The 25,110-nt window shown below is 42.7% G+C and overlaps 1 protein-coding gene across 3 annotated transcripts in view; it reads left to right on the top strand.

Moving 5' to 3' along the window:
* Mamdc2 (MAM domain containing 2) overlaps window positions 1–25,110 on the top strand; it is a 145,889-nt gene that overhangs the window by 53,264 nt on the left and 67,515 nt on the right. For all 3 annotated transcript variants that reach the window (XR_003952820.1, NM_174857.3, XM_006527346.3), the window contains exons 3-5: window positions 16,300–16,571; window positions 17,884–17,968; window positions 21,179–21,316. Coding sequence is in view for 2 of the 3 variants with exons in the window: in NM_174857.3 (NP_777282.1) it covers window positions 16,300–16,571; window positions 17,884–17,968; window positions 21,179–21,316 (495 nt within the window). In the remaining variant the exon portion in view is untranslated. The remainder of the gene's footprint in view (window positions 1–16,299; window positions 16,572–17,883; window positions 17,969–21,178; window positions 21,317–25,110) is intronic.

The raw sequence follows: 25,110 nt of genomic DNA, 5'->3' as shown, positions 1-25,110 counted from the left end.
AAATTACCACTTCTACATGTGCATTGTCCATAAGAAAAAGTAAATGTATGTGAACTTAGAGGACAGTGGCTGTATATCAAATTCTCTACAGCTGAGTGCGTGAGTGTCTGTTTCCTAGGCTTTGTTTACAATGATCATGCTACTGTGTGAAAGAAAAGGGGAACACAGCTGGGAGTGGCACACACCTAATCTCAGCACCAGGGAGACAGAGACAAGAGGGCTAGTTCTTGCCAACCTGGGATACATATCAGCAAGATTTCCTGGTCTGCTTTAAGCGTTGGTAGAAGACCCTTTCTTAAACAAAGGCAAGGGGAGGAAAGAAGAGGGAAAGGAGAGTGGAGGGGAAGATGAAGGGGAAGTGAAGATGAAGGGGAATGGGAAGGAAACCTTTAGCATAGCAGTTTCCAGTGCCCTGAGCACAGCCAGAGGCAGTGTTGGCATCTAAGGTGGAGCTAATGGCTCTGCAGAATCATTTTCACTCTGTCCCCAGCCCTTGTGTGACTAATGATCTGCATTTCTAAGACAGTTCTCAAGATTAATGACACATATCATAGCCATTATCATTTTTTTTCTGTCTGTGGAAAGTTAATAAACCCTCTAGGGACCACATTCTTGAACTCTGCTACTGATCAATTCCCAACATAGAGTGCAAAATAATAAGGAGACACGACATTCCTACTGGGCTCCAGCTGAGCTTTGATTCAACTTAAACCTGGTATCAACAGAACCAGTATGGTCAGCTAGCCCATTTTAATAGCAGGATGCATCATTCCATCAGAACTCCCTAAGATGGGCTGAATATAATACAGATAAGAGGGGATCCAGTCACAGAGAACAGACATCTAGGAACCGGAAAATCCATTGCTATCCTATCCTACCACCTGAGGTCCACTCTCTGGTCAAGAACCACGGATTCCACAGTTCCTTTACTTTCCATAAGGGACACTGAGGCTTGTTTGTAACACACTGCTCAAACTCACATAGCTAGGTGTGGGCAAAAGCAAGATGGGAAACTAGGCTCAGGACCACCTTCCATAAACCAGTCTACAACTGTCTCTCCTCTTCTGTTTCCCTGTGGTTGGAGCCTGCATCATGTAGACATCTGAGCTAACAAAGTTCTTTTTTTTTTCTTTCTCCAAATAGAAATTTTCTGGTGTAAACTGAACAAAGAATTTATCATTTAACATAAATTAAAAGCTTGACAAGACCTGGCTTCAGGCTGACGTAAGGGATTAAAGATGGTATCAAACTATCAACTATAGTTGATATCAAACTATCAGACTAAATGCTATCTAGTTTGATTTCCTTCTCTTCAGGCATCTCGACCCTGTCTTCTATGGTGCTATCTTCATCCCCAGGGGACCTTCCCCATGGACTCCAGCGGGTGGAGGCAGCCAACCTTTATATGGCTGAGAATCAGTCGATCATAGAAAGAAAGCTGCTCTGTCTTAGAAAATTCTTTCCACAAGCCACATTTACCTGGATTTGTCATGTGATTTTATCTCAGGGCCAGTCACTTTAATAAAAGGGCTTGAATCTGATTAGCAGCCAAGCCTGGGTCCATAGCTATCATAGAATACAATTAGAGATTAATAGTAGTAGTACACGGTGTCAAGAGCTCCGAGACTCTGAACGTAGTATAGAATTGCAGGAAACACAGTAAAATACATCGGTAGAATAGCATTACAATGGCTTGACAGACATGAAATCTAAGCTCCTGTTTGCTGAGAACTTACCTTCTACCAAGTAGTACACTAGGTACATGCATCATATTAAGTATTCACCTACATCCCTTTGAGGTCATGTTGTGATCCAAGTCAGGACCCTACTTGATTCAGTTCTGCAAGAATCTCCCCAACATATTAATTCATTCTAAGAGCCCAGATTTTATATGTATTTGGATCGCCACATTTTAGAAAAATATATTTGCATTCCAAAAGTCTGGATGACCGTTTGGTTTACATCCTAGTAGGGATTGGCAGGAGAATCCAGGAAATTAGGAATAGTCACTTTTCTGGAGTATGCACAGAAATGTGGGGAAGATGAGGTGGAGGAGAGATGAGGGGAGGAGAAGACTGAAGAAGTGTGGTGTTGACTGAAGGGCTGGGGAAGGTGACAAAGACAAGTTTCATGGGGTTGGGTCATTTATTTCAGGAGACTGCTGGATCCCAGATCTCAGGAGTTGCTATAACAGTGACTTCATTGTACCTTCCTCATAGTCCTGCTGGGCCAACTTCAACAAGATGGAAATGATTGTCATAAACTTGATAATATCATAAACTCAAAAAGTCCTTCCACAAACAGTACATATTTTAGCTACCATGACAATCACTTGTCTTTTCCTAACCTTGATGTGTCATAAGTTTGCTTAAATATTATTTATTTATTTATTTATTTATTTATTTTCCAAACTCAAGCTCTTCATTATAACAACATTGATCTATGGACAAATGATGTGCTTGAGACCATCAAAATACCCATAAAAATGTTGGATTAATTTCTTTAATAGGGATTTCTGTAAATAACACTGAAGTACTTAATACCCACTGGCAAAATAAGTCAAGAATACCACACAATATGAAGACCAACTATTAGTGGCTTTTCTACCTGTAAAAAAAAAAATACTCTTTCACCTATAGCAAGAAAAAGTCACGTGATAACTTCAATAACATGGCATTTTTATCTACTACACAAACCCCCATAATTCCACTGAGTGCCAAAATTGATTAGAATAGCAGAAGTGTTCCCACTTATTGCCACTGGGAAAAGAACCAACACAACTTCAAGAAGGAACATTTGAATACAGCCAAGTGTAAAATTTCTGTCTCCTTTAATTCTGCAATGCCATTTCCAGAGCTTTCTCCCAGGGTTGTACCTACTGTGACGTCTGTACTTTGTCACAGACACAAGATATCACCATGTTGCTTTTAAACACAAATGCCATGAGGATATGTACTTCACCAGGGCAGCAATTAGCTAAATATGATGCTTCTAATAAGAGGGAAAGCTATGCAGGAGTTAGAAATATAGGTTACAGTAAGATCCATGTAGAGCTACATCATCCCTCAATTCTTTTATGAAGTTTTACATTTAAACGTCACTGTGAGTGCTAACAGTTCAAGCGGACTGAACCTGTGGACCCTCTCTTCTCCCCTTTCTTGCTCTCTGTAATGAGGTCTTAGGATGTGAGTCTTATTCTGGCTCAGCCCTGGACCAGGGTGAGGCAGATCCAAGAGATAGATTGTGTCTGGGTTTGATCTACAGCACTGGAAAAAAACAAAGACAGATAAATAGATAGATCTATAGATAATGGATGAAAGATAATAAAGTCCCTAAAGACTATTCAGAGAAAAATGGCACAGAAGGGTGTTTTAATTACTTGTAATTAAATAATTAAATCGTCACCTGGGGAGAAAGTGTTCAACATCTAACCCTATGGGGAGATTCTCTCATTCAAATCACTACAAAGGTTCTGTGTATTTGCATATAAACAAGCACGTTATTAAAAAATAATGTCCCGGGCTGATGAGATGGCTCAGCGATTAAGAGCGCCGACTGCTCTTCCAAAGGTCCTGAGTTCAAATCCTAGCAACCACATGGTGGCTCACAACCACCCGTAATCAAATCTGATGCTCTCTTCTGGAGTGTCTGAAGACAGCTACAGTGTACTTACATTAAATAAATAAATAAATAAATAAATAAATAAATAAATATTTTAAAAAAATAATGTCCCAGAATTCCAGGATAAGAAACCTCATTGGTTGACTTATATTTTAAACTGTGTACTACTTTGTATCAGTTATTTTACAAATAAATAGCCACTGAATCCATATAAAGTGTGAAAACCATCACTCCTGCAATTCTTTACACACAGGCATGATGCAAATATGTGTGCTTACCCACACAATCTGCCTTGGCCTATTCAAAAAAAAGAAAATCAGCCTAGGACCAAGGGTTGCAGGGCACCCTGTTAAATCAGAATTACAGATAAGTAACAAAGTCTCTTAAGGTCAGTGTGTGCCATGCAATATTTAGAATGTGCATCAGTAGTTCCAACTGCTCTATCTGGCCATCTGAGTGAATCTGGAGCCCACTGTGCTCATTAGGCAGAATACAGAATCCAAGCCAGGCTTCTGCACTCCATCAAATGAGAAACAAAAGTGTCCAGCTTTTTCGCGGGGTCGATGAGAGGCTCAAGCTGGCTCCAGTGATTTATAAATAGTTAAGTCTCTAAAACTGAGTAACAAGTTGCTGTCAGGGTGTTGGTATCAAAATTCAAGCCATTTACTGGAACATGATTTCTTCCCCTTCTGTTTTGGTTTCTTAGACGCCTTGGATACGTACGTGCCCTCATATTTCTCTTCAAAAGAGGCAAGCAGTGCTTCCGAAATAGGGAACGTACTATATAAAACGGCAAGAATTTCCTTCTCGTTGTCCGTCCTCCTGCACTGAGATGTGTAGAAGGGTCCACTGCTTAGTTAACTTATTAAACACTTACTGTGTGCCACACCTTGAGGCTAGAGATGGATAGAACAAATACGGTTGGCCATACATGAATGTGTGGTGTGCTTAATCTAACTGGGAAAGCAAACAGTTAAAAAGAACACTTCTCCAGCTGCCACTTCAGAATCACTTAGAAGTGTCTGCGTAGCCTGCAGACCATGTCTTGTTCAGGGATGCTGGTGTGTGGGGTTGAAGGCTGGTGGATACAGACTGTTTCATAAGGGGGCTTACATAAACACAGGGAGCAGGGTTGCCTGCCCTCAATCAAATACCCAGCAAACTGTGCCAATTAGAAACAACTGAGACCCAGGCACAAGATGCAGTGCTGAGCCTCTAGTTTTGAGAAGATCGGAATTACCTAAGATAGAGATTTCCAAACCATCCCAAGGTTCAGACACCCTACTCCAAGGGTTTGAGAGGAAACAGAATTGATGGGTAAAACTGTGCTCAACAGCAAAGATCCATATAAAACTGTGTGCTCCACCTGGTCATCCCAGCCGCTCCTCCTTGCTCTGTCAATAATGGACAACTGCATTGACCTGCACTTTTAAAACGTTTTAAAACTATAACTATAGAGCAAAATGCTCATTTTGTAGATATTATGGGAGTTCTTTCTCTTCTTTCTAATATTATGCTTCTACCACTGGACATTATATGGTGTGTATGTGTGTGTGTGTGTGTGTGTGTGTGTCTGTGTGTGTGTGTGTGTCTGTGTGTGTCTGTGTGTGTGTGTGTCTGTGTATGTGTGTGTGTCTGTGTGTGTGTCTGTGTGTGTGTCTGTGTGTGTGTCTGTGTGTGTGTCTATGTGTGTGTGTGTGTGTGTGTGTCTGTGTGTGTGTGTCTATGTGTGTGTGTGTCTGTGTGTGTGTCTGTGTGTGTGTGTCTATTTGTGTGTGTGTGTCTGTGTGTGTGTCTATATGTGTGTGTGTGTCTGTGTGTGTGTCTGTGTGTGTGTGTGTCTGTGTGTATGTGTGTGTCTGTGTGAGATGTGTGTATTCACGTGTGTTATGTGCAGACTTGAATGGGTTCCACTGCACATGTGTGAGAACAACCTTAAGCGTTGGTTTCATACAAGGTTTCGTTGTTGTTGCTGCTGTTGCTGTTCCTATCACATATGTCAGGCTAGCTGGCATGCAAAGTTCCAGGCATTCTCCTGTCTTCCATGTCACTATAGAAGCATTAGATTACAGACACGTACTTCTGCTCCCTGCTTTTGTATGGGTTCTGGGAATTTGAGCCCCCAATCCTCATGCTTGCATACAAACATTTTACCCACTGACATATCTTCAAACCCCATATATTCTATCTTTGATCTTCTATACAGTATATCAAAGATGAAATGTGTCGACATCTGTTTGTTTTTAAATAGAATATTCTTCTTGTCCCTTCTTACTATTATTCTTTATAATATACATAATGTAGAATTTAAAACAAGAAAATGTAAATATTTTAATAGATAGATAGGTATGTGCCAATATACACACATAATATACATATGTTTATTCAGATGTATTTGTTTGTAAACACCACGGTGAAGCCTTCACAGGCATGTACATTTTCTTCTGGTCTGAATGAAGCTGAAATGTGCATCACTTCATTTGACAAACCTTATTGCATAATTCATGAACAAAAGCACTCAGCTGTGCTCTGAGCAGTGTCGTTAGGCAGCGCAGTTACACAAAGAGCCCGAGCCTCCTGTCTTAGTAAAGAACACACTTCTCATGGAAGCAGTATACTTATGAGACTGGTGGAAGCAGGATGCCTCTTCCCTTCCCAGTACACTTCTGAGACTGGTGGAGATGCTCATTAGCCATTGTGCTTGCCATCATCACTGTCCACATTCACTATGTTTTTCTTTACTTCACTGTTTTCTTTTCCAGCCAGGAGCCCTCTAGAGAGATCAGGCTGACCTTGAACTCACAATCTCCCCAAGTCAGTCTCCCCACTGATGGGATTAGGGGGTTGCCACACCAGACCCAGCTCTTTTATGTTAGAGAAGCATGTCAGTATATCCGAGGAGTATCTTTGAGAAAATATTCTGAGAGCTGGTGTCTAACAGGGCAACATTCTCATTTAATGGAGGCCCTTTTTTTTTTCTTTTTTTATTTCCTCAAGCTTTGTAAAGCTGCCTTCCCTTTCCAACAGCCTCATGACCTTACCCTGTGGGTTCATCACTTGCTTTCCTGTTGGTAGTTGCTAAGGTAAACTTCTCTTTCAGAACGGCCACTGAGGTCAGCAGGGTTTAAACCACACCCTGCATAGCCCTAAAGAAAAAGTGCAGACAAACCTCAGAGTGGCAGTTTCCAGTGTCGGCCTCTGTTTACATTGGAGATTGCTGCTGGCCGTCTCCTTAAGCCCTCATAACATTCTGTAATCTTTTGACACAACTTTTGCGGTGTTACCTACAATGAGAAGTTTCCCTGATGTCAGGGGGAATGTCCTTGGAGACAGCTGCGAAGCCACTGCTCAGGGAGTGCTGACCTCTGTCCTTTGTAATGCCTCCAAACTAGGAGTTTAACTTTAAAAAATAAAATAAAGACATTGCTCTCTTTAATGTGGAAATGTCACACGTTGGAATGTCTTCTGAATGCTTCTCACAAACTCTACATTCCAGAAAGGCAAAGAAGTATGCATGCTAATACTTCTTTGCGTATCTCAACGTATTGTGGGGTTGACGTTTCAAAAAATATTAGCAGTAGGGACATATGCTATGGTAGTTAAGTATGGCATGAGTCACTAGTAAAGATACCAGCTGCCTTTAAATGTCATATTTCCTGGAGTGAAATTTAGGAATAACAGTGAGTAATTATTATAAGATTAGAAACTAATGAGAAATCTCCATAGTGAGAGAGATTTTAATGGTCTTTATATTTAAAAAAACACAAAAAAAACCAAAAAACAGTGAACTCCTACTGTCAGGAGGAAGTTTACTCATTTATTTAAAAATATAGAAAATAAACCTGCTAAGAACCAAGCAGATATGTTGTGTGCTCTTAAATATGAAAAACCCTACCAAGGATGGTAGACAAGGAACTAGCCAAATATAAATTAATATAATGGGTGCTAAAAAGAACTTGGAAGACATATCCAATAATGAAGGTGGAGGTTAGCAAAGACTGCCTGGGAAGGGAAGTATACAGACAAGATCATCATGCAGAGTTAGAGTTGTACATTGTGTAGCTACCCATGATGGCTCTGTTGAGATTAGAGTTTAATGAAGGGTCAATGGACACTGCAAGTCCGTTTCTATACAGAGAACGGATACACCCTGCCCTAGCCCCGTGAGTTGTGCTCAAAGGGAAATGTGTACATGGTAATTTTGTTTTGCTCTTTAAATGCAGGTTCCCCTTTTTCCTGCTTTAAAACAGTATTTGAAGTTTCCCACATGAGAGCACTTTGCCATGCTAGATTTTATTCCAGAAGGAGTTTCTTAGCAATGAGGATCCAAATAGAGCTGCAAAATTGTTCGCTCTTTCTCAATTATAGACCGTTTTTCCCATTACACTTTAGAAGTGGGTTGCCTATAAAGGAGGCAGTTTAAAGCAACACCCTCAGAACATCGCTTTCTCTGGACAGTTGGGTCTAAGTTAATACCTCCTAACTCTTATTCTCTACACAAAAATAAATCTAGAGCCAAGGGTTTCATGTACTTTCACTGATTCAGAAAGAGAAGTCTCTGGGACGTGTATCATTACTAGGGACCTCAGATGGCAGCAATAAAACAGAGGAGCCATTACCATTGAAAACATACTGGGAAGGGTTGTGAAGCCATCATGAACACCCGGTCGAGTGACCCTTACGGTCCAACAGGGATGGGTAAGCCTACTGATTTTTATCAGCTAGTGTGTAGCACTGTATTGTCCAGACACTAACAACCCATAAATCCTTTGTGAAAATGAATTACACTAAAGTTTTACCCTGAGGGCTTCTCCTTGGGGTCTGGGCTGTGTAGATAGATAGGTTTATGTGTAGAGTGACTCTGTAAACCTTAAGGTCCTTGCTACCATATCTCGAGGACTATTTATTTTGGTGTGGTCTTCAGAACCAGAGGGTCTCTGATAATCAGAATCTAGCCCGAAATATGATTGGTTGTATCCAGTGAATCCATGACTTGTCAGCATCTTTCCAGTGTGAGGAGGGAAGACACTACTATACTACACTACTCTAGGTCAACTATATGGCAAACTACTGCACAGACCAACCATAAAACACAGTACACTGCTATAGATCAGCTGTAAGACATGTAAATGTTAGTAATCTTGATGTGTTGAGAACCTTCAGTATTAGAGGCAATGTGCTAAAAATCTAGTGATTGTGTACCCAGCAGGAATGATACTAATAGAGAGGTCTCAAAAGCTCCCACACGGAAGCATCTGCTCCCAGTGGATGCTAATAGAAAGAAAAAGAATAAGATTTTTCTCACAACAGAAATATTTACTTCTTGCCAAGGATATAAGTCACTGTGATGAAAAATATGCTTTTCTTCTTATAGGACTATGAATATAATTGTGAAAATATAAGATAACAAATGTGGTAGAGAAGAAAGTAGGTGGAGACAGCATGGTATAAGGAAAGGACATGCACTGTGAGCCATGCCTTGTGTTTCTGGCTGTCATCTTGAGATGATGGATTAAATTTTGTGAATCTCTGGTTCTGCTTCATGGGATGATCTGATAGGAATAAGATGCAAGAATAAAGATGAAGAGTCTGCTGAATAACAAATACCAGTGCTCTTTCTTATTCCTCTCCCCCTCCCTCTCCCTCTCCCTCTCCCTCTCCCTCTTCTTCTGCTCTCTTCTCTTTGTCTCCCTCTTGCCTCTTTCATATTGGGGATTGAGCATAAGACCTCGTTTGTCCATATTGTACAATCACTTTACCACCAAACCTCCTATGGCTGGCCTTGAACTTGTGCTCCCTTACTTCTGCCTCCGGGCAGCTGAGGTCTGCCACTATGCTCAGCTGAATCTGTTTCCTAACAGATGATTTAGGAATTCTTAAAAGTTATGCTCATTTTTCTACTATTAAAATTGTGGTTTAAAAAAATAACAGGCTGGCCAGGTGTGGTGGTGCATGCCTTTAATCCCAGCACTTGGGAGGCAGAGGCAGGCAGATTTCTGAGTTCGAAGCCAGCCTGGTCTACAAAGTGAGTTCCAGGACAGCCAAGGCTATACAGAGAAACCCTGTCTTGAAAAAAACATACCAAAAACAAAACAAAAAACAAACAAACAAACAAATAACAGGCTAACATTCCAGAAAATTGGGAACCTCAAACAGGAAAGAATATGAAAATGACAGGTATTTGTGCTAGAGATTTTCAAACAATATTTTTTGCTAGAAGTAATCAGTAGATTTATTGATGATTATGAATCTAGTTGAGAAAACTGGATACTAATATTCAACTGTTTACTACAGTCCTTTTAACATTTGAAGAGTATTATTCCAATTATCTTCAAATAATCAACTGTTTAATTTTAGTGATGTACATGGGAGAATGTACAAATGATTGCAGGTACCCAAGAAGGTCAGAGGTATCAGACCTCCTTGAACTGTAGTTACAGCAAGCTGTGTGCTGCCCAATTTGAGTGCTCGGAACAGAACTCAGGTCCACTGCATACTCTTAACCATTCTTAACCATTTCCATGACCAGCTATTGTTGAGAGCCCTTACCAACTGCACTTTCCATAGATATTCAGAATTTTTTTTCTTTTTGATAAGCCTTTGATAGACCAGAAAATCATAATTCTTTCAAATTTAAGTTTATGGCTTATATAGAATTAGGATACAAGTCTTTGCAAGAGACTATCTCAACAATAGGAATCTGGTCCCTTGAAGAGAGGAATGCTTGCCACTTGGCTTGGATGCATTGCTCTGCAGAATACTTTGATCAGCTGGTGGCTCCAGAGGTGACTGCTTAATGCAGTCACAACTGGGCAATGGGGTGGACAGCTGGGGAGAAGTTAGGAATGAGAAAAGGCTGTGTACCCAGTAGCAGAGAAACACCAGCCAAATGGATATCGCTGTGAAGGGCAGAAGGGGTCATATGTGCAATAGAGGAGTTGATGCCTGATTAGAAGGGTAGGACACTGCAGCGGTAGAATGTAGCATTGTTAGTATCCAAGAGCTCCAGCATAAGGCGACAGTGAGGTTGCCAGGCATCCAAAAGATCATACGGACTGGGTAACTTCTGGGAAACATAAGCACTAACATTTATTAGGAGCTCGACAATATGCTAATTACTATATGATACGCTCTTATTGAATCTTTTAAATGCTACAAAATTCAGTGGTTTTTTAAAAATTCCCATCTTACCAATGGAGAAAGTGAATCTCAAATACTATAATTAACTTGCCCAAAATGACAGGGTTTCTAAATGGTGTGGCTAAAGTCTGAGCCAACGTCTGGCTGACAAGCCAGCTCCACTTGACCACTCTATACCATCTATTAGGCAGGGAAAGATCCAGAGGAAAAAAGGCATCAGGAAAGCAGGAAAGAATAGCAACATCGTAGTCTGGATTCAGGGGCTAGACTACATACAGCCTTGAGGAGGAAGCCAACAACAACAACTTATACACACAAATAACAAAAATGGACTCTGCAGGTTCCATTTAAATGTCCATGCACATGTATGTGCAACAATAATAGTCAGAGAAAAGGAGGCTATCAGTCCAAGAGTGGAGGAACACAGGAAGGGTGGAGGGAGAGGACATGGGAGGGACTGAACAAACGAAAGAGGAGAGAAGTGATGTAATTATATTTAAACTTAAATTTTATTTTGAGAATGAATATGAGGAAATGCTGCTGTTACAACTAAAGGACTTGTAACTCAATAATAAATGACAAATAACCCATCCTATTTATTTATTTATTTATTTATTTATTTATTTATTTATTTATTTTGTAGGTTTTTTTTTTAATGTATGAGTGGTTTTCTGCAGGTACACGTTCATGCCAGAAGAAGACATCAGGTCCCTTTATAGACGGTTATGAGCCCACATGTATTTGCTGGAAATTGAACTCAGGACCTCTGGAAGAGCAGCCAGTGCTCTTAACTGCTTAGCCATCTTTCCATTCCCAAATAACCTATTTTTTTTAATGGGAAAAGAATTTGTATATGTTTGTTTGCAAAGAAGGCATACAAGTGGCCAATAGACACAGGAAAGGTATTCTGCATCATAAATCATTAGATAAATAGGCATACTGGGATACCACTTTATATGTACCAGGATGTCTCTTATAAAGAAAGATGGACAATACCAGGTATAGATAGTTCTATCTATAGGTAAAGAATAGGATGAATACGTTGTGGGTAGGATGCAAACACTGTATCCATAGAAGAATTTCTGGCAGTTCCTCAAAAAGCTAAACATAGAGTTACCATATGAGCTAATGATTAGTGAATAAGGGTCTCATCAGTGAGAGACTTGAACATTCATTCACTGAAAACTCATTGAGTGCTCACAATAGCCTCCCTGCTCATCATAGCAAGAAGATAGAATAGCACAAACATTTGTCAGCTGGTGACTGTAGGGTGCAAAATGGGACTGTGCCCTAAGAAGAAATGATGTTCTAACACAGGTGAACCTTGAAGACACCTGAGGAACCGTGCCAGTCATATGTATACTATAAGGCTCTACTTACAAGCCACTCTCAGAACAGGCAAATTACACTGTGGTCTCCAGAGGCTCATGAGAGGAGAGTGAAGAACAACTGTGAACGAGTTTAGAAATTCGGTTTGGATGGCACAAATGTTCTAGAATCCAACAATAATGAGATGGTTTTACAACTTTGCAAATGCTCGGAAAACCACTGAATTGTATTAAAAGGGTAGATTCTATGACGAGTGAATTCTGTGTAAAGTTAGAGTCCTGATGTCAGTCTGACCATTGTGGAATAAATCCTGGGCATTGCTTCCCTCTGTGGTATGTTTCTCTTTAATAAAGCAGGCTCTACAGGAATTTTACTAGTTATGGCACAGAGAAGCCACTTTATAGCCATCTCTTGCTCATTCTATATTCAATTTTACAAATCTCTAAATATATCATGTTCCTTCTAGTTTAATTTAGCTGTAGCATGACCACAAAAATACAGTGTTGCTTTGAAATCCCAAGTAGCGGTTACAACCAGCTTCAGTCCAAGAGCCCGCTCAACCTAATTAGTAACAGCTCCATGGGGCTCTGTGTTTACAGAGATCCTGAGGCTGGCTCCAGGCTGGGTATGAAAAGTGGACTCAGAGATTCAGAGCAGTGATCTTAGACTAGGCAGTGGGTAGATAAGGTAGGAACATTTGAGTTGGTTAATTAAGCTAGGACAATGCTTATCTATCTGCTAGGTAGATAAGCCTGAGAACACACTCTGATACAACTAGTAGCCATATTCATGTTCATACAGCATGACCCAGAACTGAACTGGAGATCTGGAATCTCAACATGTTGAAACAGTCAGTATTTATGGATGACATGTCAAAAATCCCTCAATAAATAGCACCAACTGTTTCATAAATTTGATACCAAGGTATTTTGAATAATACAATATATGCTTCAAAGGCTCTTAACAAGCAATCATTAGCATATGCTTACAAGGATATACTAAGTGAGAAAGAATATCTAGACAGATAGGAGGGGTAGTCTTCCATAGGAAACGATAGATTTACCAAGGGCTATTTTGGAGAAAATTACGGCACCCTCTCCCTGCAATTTATATAATTGCTGACCACTCCATGACTAGGAGCAGGATTGTATACACAACTCCTTGCTCCATACTGGAATTTGGTCTGGCTTAGGCTTAGGTCTTGGGCATGTTATTGTAACCACTGGGAGTATATATGCACATCTGTCCTGCTGTGTCCAGAAGACAATGCTTCCTTGGGGTCATCCACCTCCTCTGTCTGACTCTTACACTCTTTCTACTCCTTCTGCAATGATCCCTCAGCCTTGGAAGGGAAGAGAGTTTGGTATATATGTTCTTTTTAGGACTGAGAATTCTTGGAACCTCAGCCAGTTGTAGACCACTAAGTTAACTACCACCCACTACAACAGATTTTCTTTATTGAGGTGAAGTCACCCTCCTGCCTGATCCTTCATGTATCAGGAATTAGAGGTGTGCATCGCTGTGACCAGTTCAACACAGGCTTCATAACCACCCTCAGCAAAAAGGACAGATAGCACCGATTGTTGGCTGATATGAACCTTCTATTACACACATTCAGTGACATTTGAGTTCTACTTAAAACATCTGATCCCTCTAAAACATGCTAAAGGAACCTATGATGCACTTTCTGTGATAGGCAAAGGGAGCCTAGACAATGAGCCCTATTTCTTTGGAGTGGAAGCGGTTCCTCCAGATGACTCTAGATACAAACGTGAAAACCTCAAGTCTTGAGCTTTCTCTGCTGTAATGTGGGGAAAAAGGAGGGAACTAAGGCAGGAGAAACTGGGAAATGCCCAGGAGAGCTGAGCCTCTGGAGCAGCAGCTTTGGGACTTGTCATAGATGCTGGCAGCCACAGTGCGGAACTTTCTTCTTTCCTCTCTTATGTTTCGCTTCCCACCTCTTTACTTCTGCAGGAAAAGTGGCACTCTCCGCACCTCCCCATCTGCCTTAGCTAGGGTTTCTATTGGTGCCAAAAAGACCATGACTGAAAGCAACTTGGGCATAAAAGGGTTTTCAGATGAGGACCATCTCTGAGAAGAGTCAGAGCAGGAACACAAGACAAGTACCTGGAAGCAGGAGCTGGAGCAGAAACCACGCTGCTTACTGGCTTGCTCCTCCTGGCTTGCTCAGTTTGTTTTCTTATGTGCCTCAAGATGACCTTCTTAGGGATGGTGTTGCCCAAAGTGGGCTGGGCCTACCCACCTCAACCATCAACCAAACAAATGCCCTGTGGGCTTTCCTATAGGCCAACTGATGGAGGCGTTTTCTCTCCTCAGATGACTCCAGTTTGACTCAAATCAACAAAAATCTAACCAGCACACAGTCCCTTCCCCACTCCACTTCACTTCCTGCCTACTGAGATATCCTGAACAAAGAGCGGTGAAAACAGGGTGGCATGAACACATCCCCTGAGATCTCAGTGATCCAAATCTTTACTAACCAACCCCTTGGTATCTAGAGCTTAATTTCATGATTCAGAGCTAGTGGGCACCACAGCTTGTGAATGGTGAGTGGGTACCACACATTTAGGGCAGTGCCTGGTCCCTGAGGATTAGCTGTACAAAGGACACCTGGTGTAGGCAATAGCTTTAAGGATCAGGCTTACCTCATGGGTGGCCTGAGATGGCTCTCAAAGCTATTGTCACTCATGAGCAGCTTCCACGTGAAGATTGCCTACTGGAGATAAGCTTGATGCTGGAATCTTCCAGCTCAGCATGATGGCATTCTGTGTCCTATATGGAGGCTGATCATTTGCTGAACAGCTGCTGACCTATCAGAACTGGCCACAGTTAGAGGGATCCTAGCTGTGATGGCCAGCTGAGTTGGGGCAATAAGTGTGGGAAGATGAGCGGAAGGAAATCAAGCAAAATATATGTATTTCAGAGCTTTCTGGTAAGAGTTCATTGTTAAGGACCAGGGGTGGTATGGGCAGCCGCATGATAGAAAGCAATGGGTTGATTCAGGCACAAATGTGGAAGCTTCATATGTAGACATATGCAGTCTACAACTTACACTTCCAAAGACCAATAAACAAATGAATCGCTAGACTAGAAGTCTAAGAGTGGCCAGAGTAGTGTGGAAGGCTTACACTGGTGTTCTTGGCTTCATCACGCCGCCCCCACCCCATCCTTCATAGTAATATGAGTCCATTTCCTGGCCAGCTGGCAGAATGCCACTTATCCATATTAGCGGGATAGAGGCAGAGACAGAAGATGATGGCAGAGAATTAGAGAAAATAGGAGGATGGGGAAGGTAACAGGAGACAGAGGAGAGAAAGAGGAGGGGAAACAGCGAGTTAGAAAAGGAAGACAGAATGGGAGTAATCCTGCTGTGTCCACTGCTTTCCAAGCCCTGTGCAATGTATTCTACATACACTTTCTATTTAGATATCAGAGCTGTGATATATATATTTGGTTAGGAAAGAGTCTAGGGAACAGGAAGCTAATTCTTAAATTTAAAAAAAAAAAGGCTTACTTTGTCTGGCTAGGTCCCAAGAGCCAGGCTGAGTAACTAAATCAATTTAATCTATTCTAATGATACAAGCTAAATGCAAATTAAATCATTTGTTCTGGGGAGGGGGAGGGTTGAGAGCACCAAGTCATCCTGTTTTGAGGCTTTTGAGTCCAGGCTGCTCATCTTGTTCCCTAGATTCAATGCCCGGAGCCTGCACCCTACCCATGTGAGAACCAGGATGCCTAGTTCATTGTGCTAAATGAACCTGACGTGGGATGTAGAAAGGCACCGATCATTGGCCTGTGTCAGAGTTCAGAGGAGTTGGAGGGCTGGAAAACTGGACAGGGCACTCCACTCTCTTGAGAGGCCCACGTCTCAAGACACCTCAGCCTGTTGTCAAATGGGGAAGTGGTATGGTCAAACCGTGTAGAGGTGTCCAGCCTTTGACACTGTCGTATGATATCCTTTACAAATGTGTTGGGATGCATTAATATACTATAGGATGCATGAGGCCCACAGGGTATGGTTAGATGTGGCCCTTTCACAGGAGACCAGGGACCCAGTGTTCAGGCAATACCGTTGGGATGATGCAATGCAAGCTCTGTCTTCCTACAGATTTATGGGACCAAACAGTTGTCCTTTCTCCAGGTTGCATCAGAAGACTAATTCCTTGTCTTTGATCCTCTCCCTTTCAGGCCATTATGTCTATATGGACACCTCTTTTGCCAGGCAAGGGGAGAAAGCTGTGCTGCTGAGTTCTGATTTGCAGGCTGAGGAGTGGAACTGTTTGCGCCTGGTCTACCAGATAACCACACCTCCGGGATCTGTGTCAGACCCCAGCCAGCTGAACCTCTATGTGAGATTTGAGGATGAGAGCTTCGATCGCTTGCTTTGGTCCACTAAGGAGCCTTCAGACAGCTGGCTCATAGCCAGCCTGGATCTTCAAAACAGCTCCAAGAAATTCAAGGTAGGTGGGGTTTAAGAGGAAGATGTGAGGGTGTGTAACATGTGTTCTATGCTATATGAGGTCTTAGAGAAGTGGTTCCAACCTTCTGAATGCTACAACCCTTAAATACAGTTCCTCATGTTGTGGTGATTCTCCAACCATAAAACTTTTTTTTGCTGCTACTTTATAACTGTAACTTTGCTACTGTTATGAATTGTAACATAAGTTTCTGTGTTTTCTGAGGGTCTTAGACAACCCCAATGAAAGGGTCATCTACCCCCATAGAGGTCACAACCCACAGGTTGAAAAGCACTGTTTTATAACAAGTAATTCACTACAGTTAACTACATCATGGAAAATTAATGGAAGTTAATATTTGCTCATTCCTTAAAAGAGCATCTTCACAGACTTTCTCTATCTATTAAAAAAAAAAAAGTAAGACTCTAAATGGTGCCTAAGTTGATCTCTTCAGTGAGAATGGATTGTCAGGAGTATTTTTGTTGCCAACAATTTTGCTTCACCCTTCTGCATTGTTTGTGGGATATGTTTATGTTATCTTCCTGATGTGTTAGCTGCTCCACGGGTTTGAACAAGGCATTATCATAAAAGGGAACACTAAAATGCTTGCAAAGAGGAAACTTAGGCATGTTTCTTTTCCTTTTCAAAGAGGCTAATTGTTCTGTCTGTGGTGCTCTGAGAGGAAGGCGGAAGATGTAAGAGGTGGGATGTGGAGTTGAGCCAGGACAGAGCTAGAGTGTGGCACACATGAGAGTATTGCTGGGGACACCACAGAGCCACCAGGAGACCCTGTTCCTAGTGCATTCCATTCCTAGGTTCAATTCTCTTCTTTGAAAGGCTTTAAAACAGAGCATCTCCCTCTGGCCCAGTCTGTTGGGGGTCTCCCCAAAAGATAGCCATTGAGAAAAAGAACATTGGGAGTCTGAGTTCCTATTTCATATTATCCTCCTATGGCTGCCTGAATACTTGCAGAATATCCTCCTGAAGCCACAAAAGTAAAAGCTATGTGAGAACCAAAGCCAGACGTGAAATCTGTCTACCACCTACATGAACACAGGGGAAGGTGGAGGTTAGGGTAGCACGGAAGAGCATAGAACTCCAGGCTTCTGATGGAGACTTCACTCAGGTCAAAGTCCTCAGGGTATGTATGTGTTCGTGTGTGCACAGGTACAAATGCACACATACACAGTCCATAATAAAATTCATTCAGCAGCTATGAACCGTACTGAGTAACAGCTCCTCACTAAGAACTGAAATTTTGGACAAGAAACACAGTGTTTTGATGCCTGATTCCTTTCCCCTGTATGCTGTACAGATTTTGATAGAAGGTGTCCTGGGACAAGGAAACACGGCTAGCATTGCCCTCTTTGAAATCAAGATGACAGCCGGCTACTGTATTGGTGAGTGAGTTTTGTGGTTGTGGCAGCGGAATGCAAATCTCTTCCTACGTCCACAGCCAGAAAGCAGTAAATCGATCCTGAAGGCTGAATGAGTCTCGGAGCATGATGCAAAATGCTAGCATTTGTTCTTTGCTAGGGTCACCTGAAGATGGGACATTGATCCTCCATCTTCCGTGTGGAAAGGCTCATTAGCATTTGCTCTAACTGGCTGGGTTAACAAGCAAAACCAACTTCTCCCTCGGGCGATGCTCTCTAACCCCACCCAGCTCTGATAAAAATAATTGCTGGTTTGCTGTGAACTCTGTGTGTGTGTGTGTGTGTGTGTGTGTGTGTGTGTGTGTGTGCCCTTTGCCAGAAGAGCAGACAATCTATCCTGTCATCTACTTTCTTGTTAAACTGCTGCTGCTGCTGCTGCTGCTGCTGCTGCTGCTGCTATCTTAATGATCTCTATTGTCACTTAGATCCTAGCTGGTGTAGGCAGGATCAATTGTCTACGTGACAGTTTTGAGAAGGCAGGAAGAGAGGATAGTCCCTGGTCCACGGGTGCCTGACTATTCCTCCTTAGACACCGGCCATTACACTTTACATGATGAGAGGCTGGTGTCTGCGAAGGTGCACATGGGAGGAACGGGTTCTTTGGGGGGCTGAGGCTGCGAGATCTGAGCAGACAGGTGCAGACCCCAGAGCTGAGTTGTCAGAACCCTCAGGGGGCTTCCTATAGAAACAGGACTCAGGGCAGGGAGCCTGGCTTTCTGGAATTATGAGGTAGGGAGGTGCTAGAGTTAGCCTGCAGGGGACAGGCATGCAGCTGTGGCTTCAAGATGATGGCAGTGGTGTCCATGAACTGGAAACAAGGAAATACAGATACATAGGACCTAGGAAAATCCCAGAAGAAACACGGATTTGTAGGGATTATAGAATGAGGACCTTAAACTGGGGGGTTGGGATCAGAGAGTAGAAAAGAAAAAAAAAAATCAGTAGATCTGAGAGACACCTCAGCATTGACAATATTTAGACTGGAGACTCAGCTGAAGTCAGTGAAGGGTTAATGCTGCTCCTGAACAAGGAGCCTACATGAATGCCCTGTGCTCTGGCTTCTATGTTTGGTCTTTCACTGATACCTCTAATGCAACGAAGAAAAAGAGACTAAAAAAAAAAAAAAGTACTTTATGTAGATGCAGAGAACTTCCATTCAGTCTCCTCCTTTGAGTAGTCTGGGTGCTGCCATTCCACACACAGAAGCAGTCAGACACATTTGGGGAGCTCCGCTGGATCAGTCCCTGACTGCATGTGCACGTGGGCACGTGCATGTATACACACACACACACACACACACACACACACTTGTCCTCATCGCCAGTAAAAAAAGAAAGAAAGAAAGAAAGAAAGAAAGAGAGAGAGAGAGAGAGAGGGAGGGAGGGAGGGAGGGAGGGAGGGAGGGAGGGAGGGAGGGAGAGAGAGAGAGAGAGAGAGAGAGAGAGAGAGAGAGAGAGAGAGAGAAAGAAAGAAAGAAAGAAAGAAAGAAAGAAAGACAGAAGCTGGTTCCCGTGATGGCTGAGAAGTAGAGTTAAGGGTGGTTGACAAAGTACTGGCACTGAAGTAACGTTCAGTTCTTGCCCCCAGATGATACGGTGGCTTCTGGTTTGGTTACAACAAAAAGGATGCCACACTGTCACCCTTCCTAGCTCTGTGTTCTCCTCTTCTCTTGGTTCCCCTTCAGTGCAATTGGATTCATAACACTGTCTATCTGGAGCGATGCTGGGGATTAAGTGAGTTCATAGAAGAAGCTTAGGCTGCTGCCTGGCACACTAAGGAGGATTTTGCTTTTTATTCCACTCCATGACAGCCCTTGGCACTACATGTTGAGCATCAGTTGGCAGATACTGCCGTGGTAATTTGAAAAAAAAAAAAGAAATTTTAAAATTTGTCAGTGCACGCTGACAACTGTCCCAGCTAGGATTCTGGTGGGAACGGGGTGGCTCTGTGGGGTGTGGGAGTGGAGGTGGGGATCCGCCTCTGTAATTTGAAGAAAGCCCATTGACATCAACCAGACCACAAAGCCTTGCAAAGTAAAAATGCCAACAGGTGCTGGCACAGTGACCAGAATTAGAGCCAGCTATGACTCATAACCTGCCATCTGGCTAGCCAAGGATGGTCAAGGCCATATTTGACCCTTCGCTTCCTAGCCAGGACAGGAAGAGGAATTACTAGCAAGTGGAAAGGGTGGTTGTATGGTCAAGACTTCTGGTTAGGCTGTTCCTTCTATAAAGGGCCATAGCTCACCATGGTAGTCTGGCAGTGATGGAGATGGGTTCTAAGCCTGATATCAACCTCTTTCCCCTCCCTTGGTGGAACCCAACAAGGGGGATGGAGCAGTAGAGAAGAATAGGACGGGAATCATCCTTTGTTTGATAATTGCAGGATTATGGGGTCAGCGGCTGAGTTATGTTTATAAATTCCCTGCTAAAAGAGTTTGTTGATGAGAAGCAATGTACAGAAGCAACACGACACCATTCCCAAGCACAGAGATTTTACTTCAGTCTTCCTCATCTCTAGGCAGGAGTTGCAGAAAGGCCCTGGTCCCAGTGTGCTCCTCTCCCACATACTCTCACTCGACTCTTACTCATCAGACAAGTGGGGGGGGGGGGTTTCAGCATCTTGGAAACGTGCCTCTGAGTTCTGGAAGTCTTGTTCGCCACAGAGAGATGGAGGGCTGGGCCATCAGGGAACAGAAAGGGTGGTGGAGAAAATGTCTAGAGCTGAGGAATAACTCTAAAATAGTACAGTAAAATAGACACATTAGAGCTGTGAACACAGGTCACTGGTAAAGTGCATGATGAACACATACAAGACCTTGGATGTAGCCCCGGGACCAAAACTTTGACCAATTGATTAATTTAGTAGGCTGACAAAAACTCATCAGCTAATATCAAGCATGGACATACTGAGAGCTGTACATGGCTAATAGGAGAACAACAAGCCACATGGCTAATAGGAGAAAGGGCTCAGAGAGGCAATGATGAATCAGAACATCGACTCATTACTGGATCTCTCTCCTTGCCCGATATTGTTCTGAATTTCTGGTCGATGGTTGAGAAAAAGAGCCCTTAGAATGACTAAGGTCAGAGTATGCAGTCAGTATGGGTGTCCCCCCCCCCCCCCGGTGTAACTGCAGCTCCATGAAATGTCTGTTTACGTCTCTTCCTCCAGAATGTGACTTTGAAGAAAACCATCTCTGTGGCTTTGTGAACCGCTGGAATCCCAATGTGAACTGGTTCGTGGGAGGAGGAACTGCGAAGAACACCCACTCCATCCTCCCACAGGATCACACCTTCAGGAGTGAGCACGGTGAGCCGACCACAAATGCAGTCTTCTTTCCAGGGTGAACGTTGCCTTCAACTCCCACTGCCTGGCTTTGGTCGACAGAATAAGGGGTGGGGACACAATGGAAGACCAGGTGGAAGAGGCAGGAGAGAGGGACAATCTATGAGACAGAAAACTGCAGACATAAGCTTGTATGTAGCTAAGGAAGCCACAGAGTGAGTCTTCGGCTCATCTATAACCTTGGCTGTTTTTACATTCCCATGAAATGTTTTACTTCTTATCTATTTGGCTGTTCTCATTTCTAAAGACAAGGCTGTCTTTATTAAAAATAGATCGCAGGGTGACCAGCCCTTAAGAATTTCCCATGAGACCACCAATGCTAATGATTATTCCTTCTGAAGGGTGCAATAGGGCCCCCTGGTGGCCAAGTACGCAAGCACTCTGCAAGGAAAATGCAGAGGCTCTCACAGCGAGGGCAGGAGAAAGTCCGAAGGTAGACCAGAGCAAGGGTGTCCTTCCTCCGGTGTCTCACTGGTCACATCTGGCCTTGGTAGTTTTGTAAATCACTATGTCTCCTCATCTCCAAGACAGAGCAGTCCCCCAGTCTGTGGTCTTTCCTAAGTATTGCGAAGATCCTGGCTTTCCTCGAAAGCGAACGTAAGGACATTGGATCCTTTGCATTTTCACTCCTGATACATCCTCACAGATAGTGAAGAGTCCATTCAGTTTTGATTATTTACTCATGACTGCGTGGACCCTTAGCTGGACACAAGGCAACTGTTTGTGGTTTCTTACTCTCTGTCCTTTACTGACTGCAGTTTCTCATTATCTAAATGTTTAAAAACATGTCTCCAACTTTATGTCCAGTGTATCCATTCTACAGGTCACTTGGGCTCTGGAGTCTACATCTTGACAACACCACTCTCTTTGTTAATACTCCCCCTCCTCCTTGTACCCAGAATCTCAGACTCAGTTTTCCACAAGGGCCAGATAGATTAAGCAGGTGGCCTTCGGACTAAGTGAGTGTGGCAAAATAGACAGTTGACACCTGTGCAGAGTGGTCATCTTTGATTACCTTGTATAAGAATGTAAGTCCACTTAATAAGTATTTGGATTTTTTCTTAAATTCAAAAAGAAGGGGATATTTAAAATTTTTTCAAATAATTAAAAAAAATAGTGAATATGTTTTAAAACAATATAAAGAAAATTACTATATGCACTGACAAAAGGTTAGCTAGCTCCTTTTCAGCCTCTATTTTACAGGCTTCTTTAAGACCTCACCTGCAGGAACTCAGCTCAGTGGTAAGAGAACTTGCCTAGCCTACACAAGATGCTGAACTTGTTCCCCAGCACAATAAACAACCCCTGCTGCCATGGAAACTTACTAAAGAAAGCATTTAATTGGGGGCTTTCTTACAGTTTCAGAAGTGAGTTCAAAACCATTGTGACAGATAGCATGGCAGCAGGCAGGCAGACAAGGTGCTAGAGGGTAGCTAAGAGCTTGCATCTGACGCACAATCCAGAGGAAGGAAGGACTGAGCCTAGCATGGAAAGTCCCCCTTGTCCTCCCCAGTGACATACCTCCTCCAACAAGACCTATCTTCTAATCCCTACCAAATAGTTCTACCAATTGGGACCAAGCTTTCAAACATATGAGTCTATGGGAGCCATTTTTCATCCAAACCACAACAACCACTCAACACACATATGCTCATCACACACACACACACACACACACACACACACACACTCCGTGCATGAACACCCATAAAGTCACCCTATTACTTAAATTGAAGCATAAAAAGATGAGCTCTAAAGATTCTAAAATATTTATCTAAGGAGTTCCGCCCACACGATACCAAAGGTTTGCCCAGTGTGACTCTTGCAGAAAAAGAAAACTACCAACACTCTAAAGAAGATAGAAATTGCCTCTCTTATTTCATTTGCCTTGTATTGGATATATTGATTTTTCTCTGCACTCTATCAATTTGGGTGGCAAAGGAAAGATTAAATGATCCAGATGTCTGCCTGCAGCAGCAGATTTTGCTCTCTGTGGACTCATCTCATGTTTGTTCATATACTGGAAGCAACTTAGGCCTTTGCTTTTGCTAAGAAGCAGAGACTCACACAGCTGAGATCAAGGGTGCCGAACACATTCCTGGGTCTTTGTGTGTAGAAAGGGAATGGTGAATATGTCATCTGCAAAATTCGGTGTTGTTATCAGACTTCTTTCATTAACTTGTATGTTTCTAACAGTTTTTCCCAGGCAGAGCTCTGGTTTTTTCCAATGGTGCTGTCCCCAACATCTTGTTAAATGATAGAACAGATACTGCACGAGGAATTATGAGATTTCCTTGAGATATGGAAGGGGACATGATTTTTTAACTTTTCTTCTTTGTTGATATTTTACGAAGCAAAACAAAATCATTTCAGGAGGTAGGTTGCTGACAGCACAGATCAGTACCGTTGGCACCTTGGCAAGAAGGGAGGTAATTGATGGAAAAATAATGAGGAGAATTCATTATTTTCCTGAGGCTTGAGGTATTAAAAAAACAAAACAAAACAAAACAAAAAACAAAAAGCAAGCTGCTCAGAATCCCACTCTGCAGGGAGCTGGACAAAGATTCAAAATCTAAAGTCAGATTAGAATGATTTTATTCTCCTAAAGCCCATGAGATGGATGAATCAGCTCTCCACAGTCAGGCCATTTTTCTCACTTGGGTTGGGATGAAGTTTGAGTGTCATCAGAACCTACTCATTCTCTCTGCATCAACCTGCTCAGGTCGTGGCACTGGCGCCCAGTGGGAGTGTGGCTTTGTTAATTTCCTCAGCATTGCCTGCACACATAGTCTGCTGAATAAACACACACACACACACACACACACACACACACACACACACCATGTATTCCTAGTCATCTTCACAGATCAACAGCCTCATTTCCAAGGATTAAGTGCAGCCAGGGCACAACTCCCACATTTCTCATGGGATGCAGATCTTCTCTCAGGCTCTTCCACAGAGCAGCGACAGCAGGGAGATATGCTTCATCTCTTCCTGTCTCTTTACTTTTCTCTTCTTTGGCTTTTCCCCACTCCTTGTACCGCTCTGGCTTCTTTGATGTTCTGGAGGCATAGTGGGGTTCAGAGCATAAAAGAAGGACAATGGACACGAAGCTTTACCTGACTGGTGTTGGTTAATCTTAGGTTGATGTCCTTAAACTGGAAATGGTAAAGTCTACTTCTCCCATGGCTGATGAGATTTGCACTCTACAGTTCCAAGAAAGAAATGATGCTCTTTCTGGCTGATCTTCTCTGAACCTCTACCAGCTTTTAGGGGTAATGGACTCATCTAGAACTTCTCTACCGCTCTTACCATGCAAATAGTCTTAAGAGGATTTTTCTGAAGTGCAGTAGCCCGCTTAGGCCAAGAGAAAACTCAATGTCTCTGCTCCATCAAACTCTGGAAAGTCATTGGCAACAAACTTTGTCCTCTCGGCTCTGTCTATCAGATTCTTTCCTCTCCCTGTGTGCAAGGAAGGCAAGCACCTCTCTCTGTACTCTACACACTTGCTTTTCACTGATCATGTTCTCTCTAGAACTCTAATCTAATCCAGGCTGACGAGATGGCTCATTGGGTAAAGTGCTTGTCATGCAAGCACGAGGGCTAGAGTTCAGATCCCTAGAACCCACATAAGCAGGGTGGTCCATTTCGAGATTCAGGGGATTAGCCAGAACAAGCTTGCTACCCAGGTCAGCTGTGTCAGCTCTGGGATCAACTGAGAGACTCTGCTTCAATGAATAAGGAGAAGGATATTGAGG

This window comes from Mus musculus, chromosome 19 (assembly GCF_000001635.26).
Source record: "Mus musculus strain C57BL/6J chromosome 19, GRCm38.p6 C57BL/6J".
Lineage (NCBI taxonomy): Eukaryota > Metazoa > Chordata > Mammalia > Rodentia > Muridae > Mus > Mus musculus.
The sequence above is the reverse complement of the archived record's forward strand: the minus strand, read 5'-3'. Positions and strand labels throughout refer to the sequence as shown.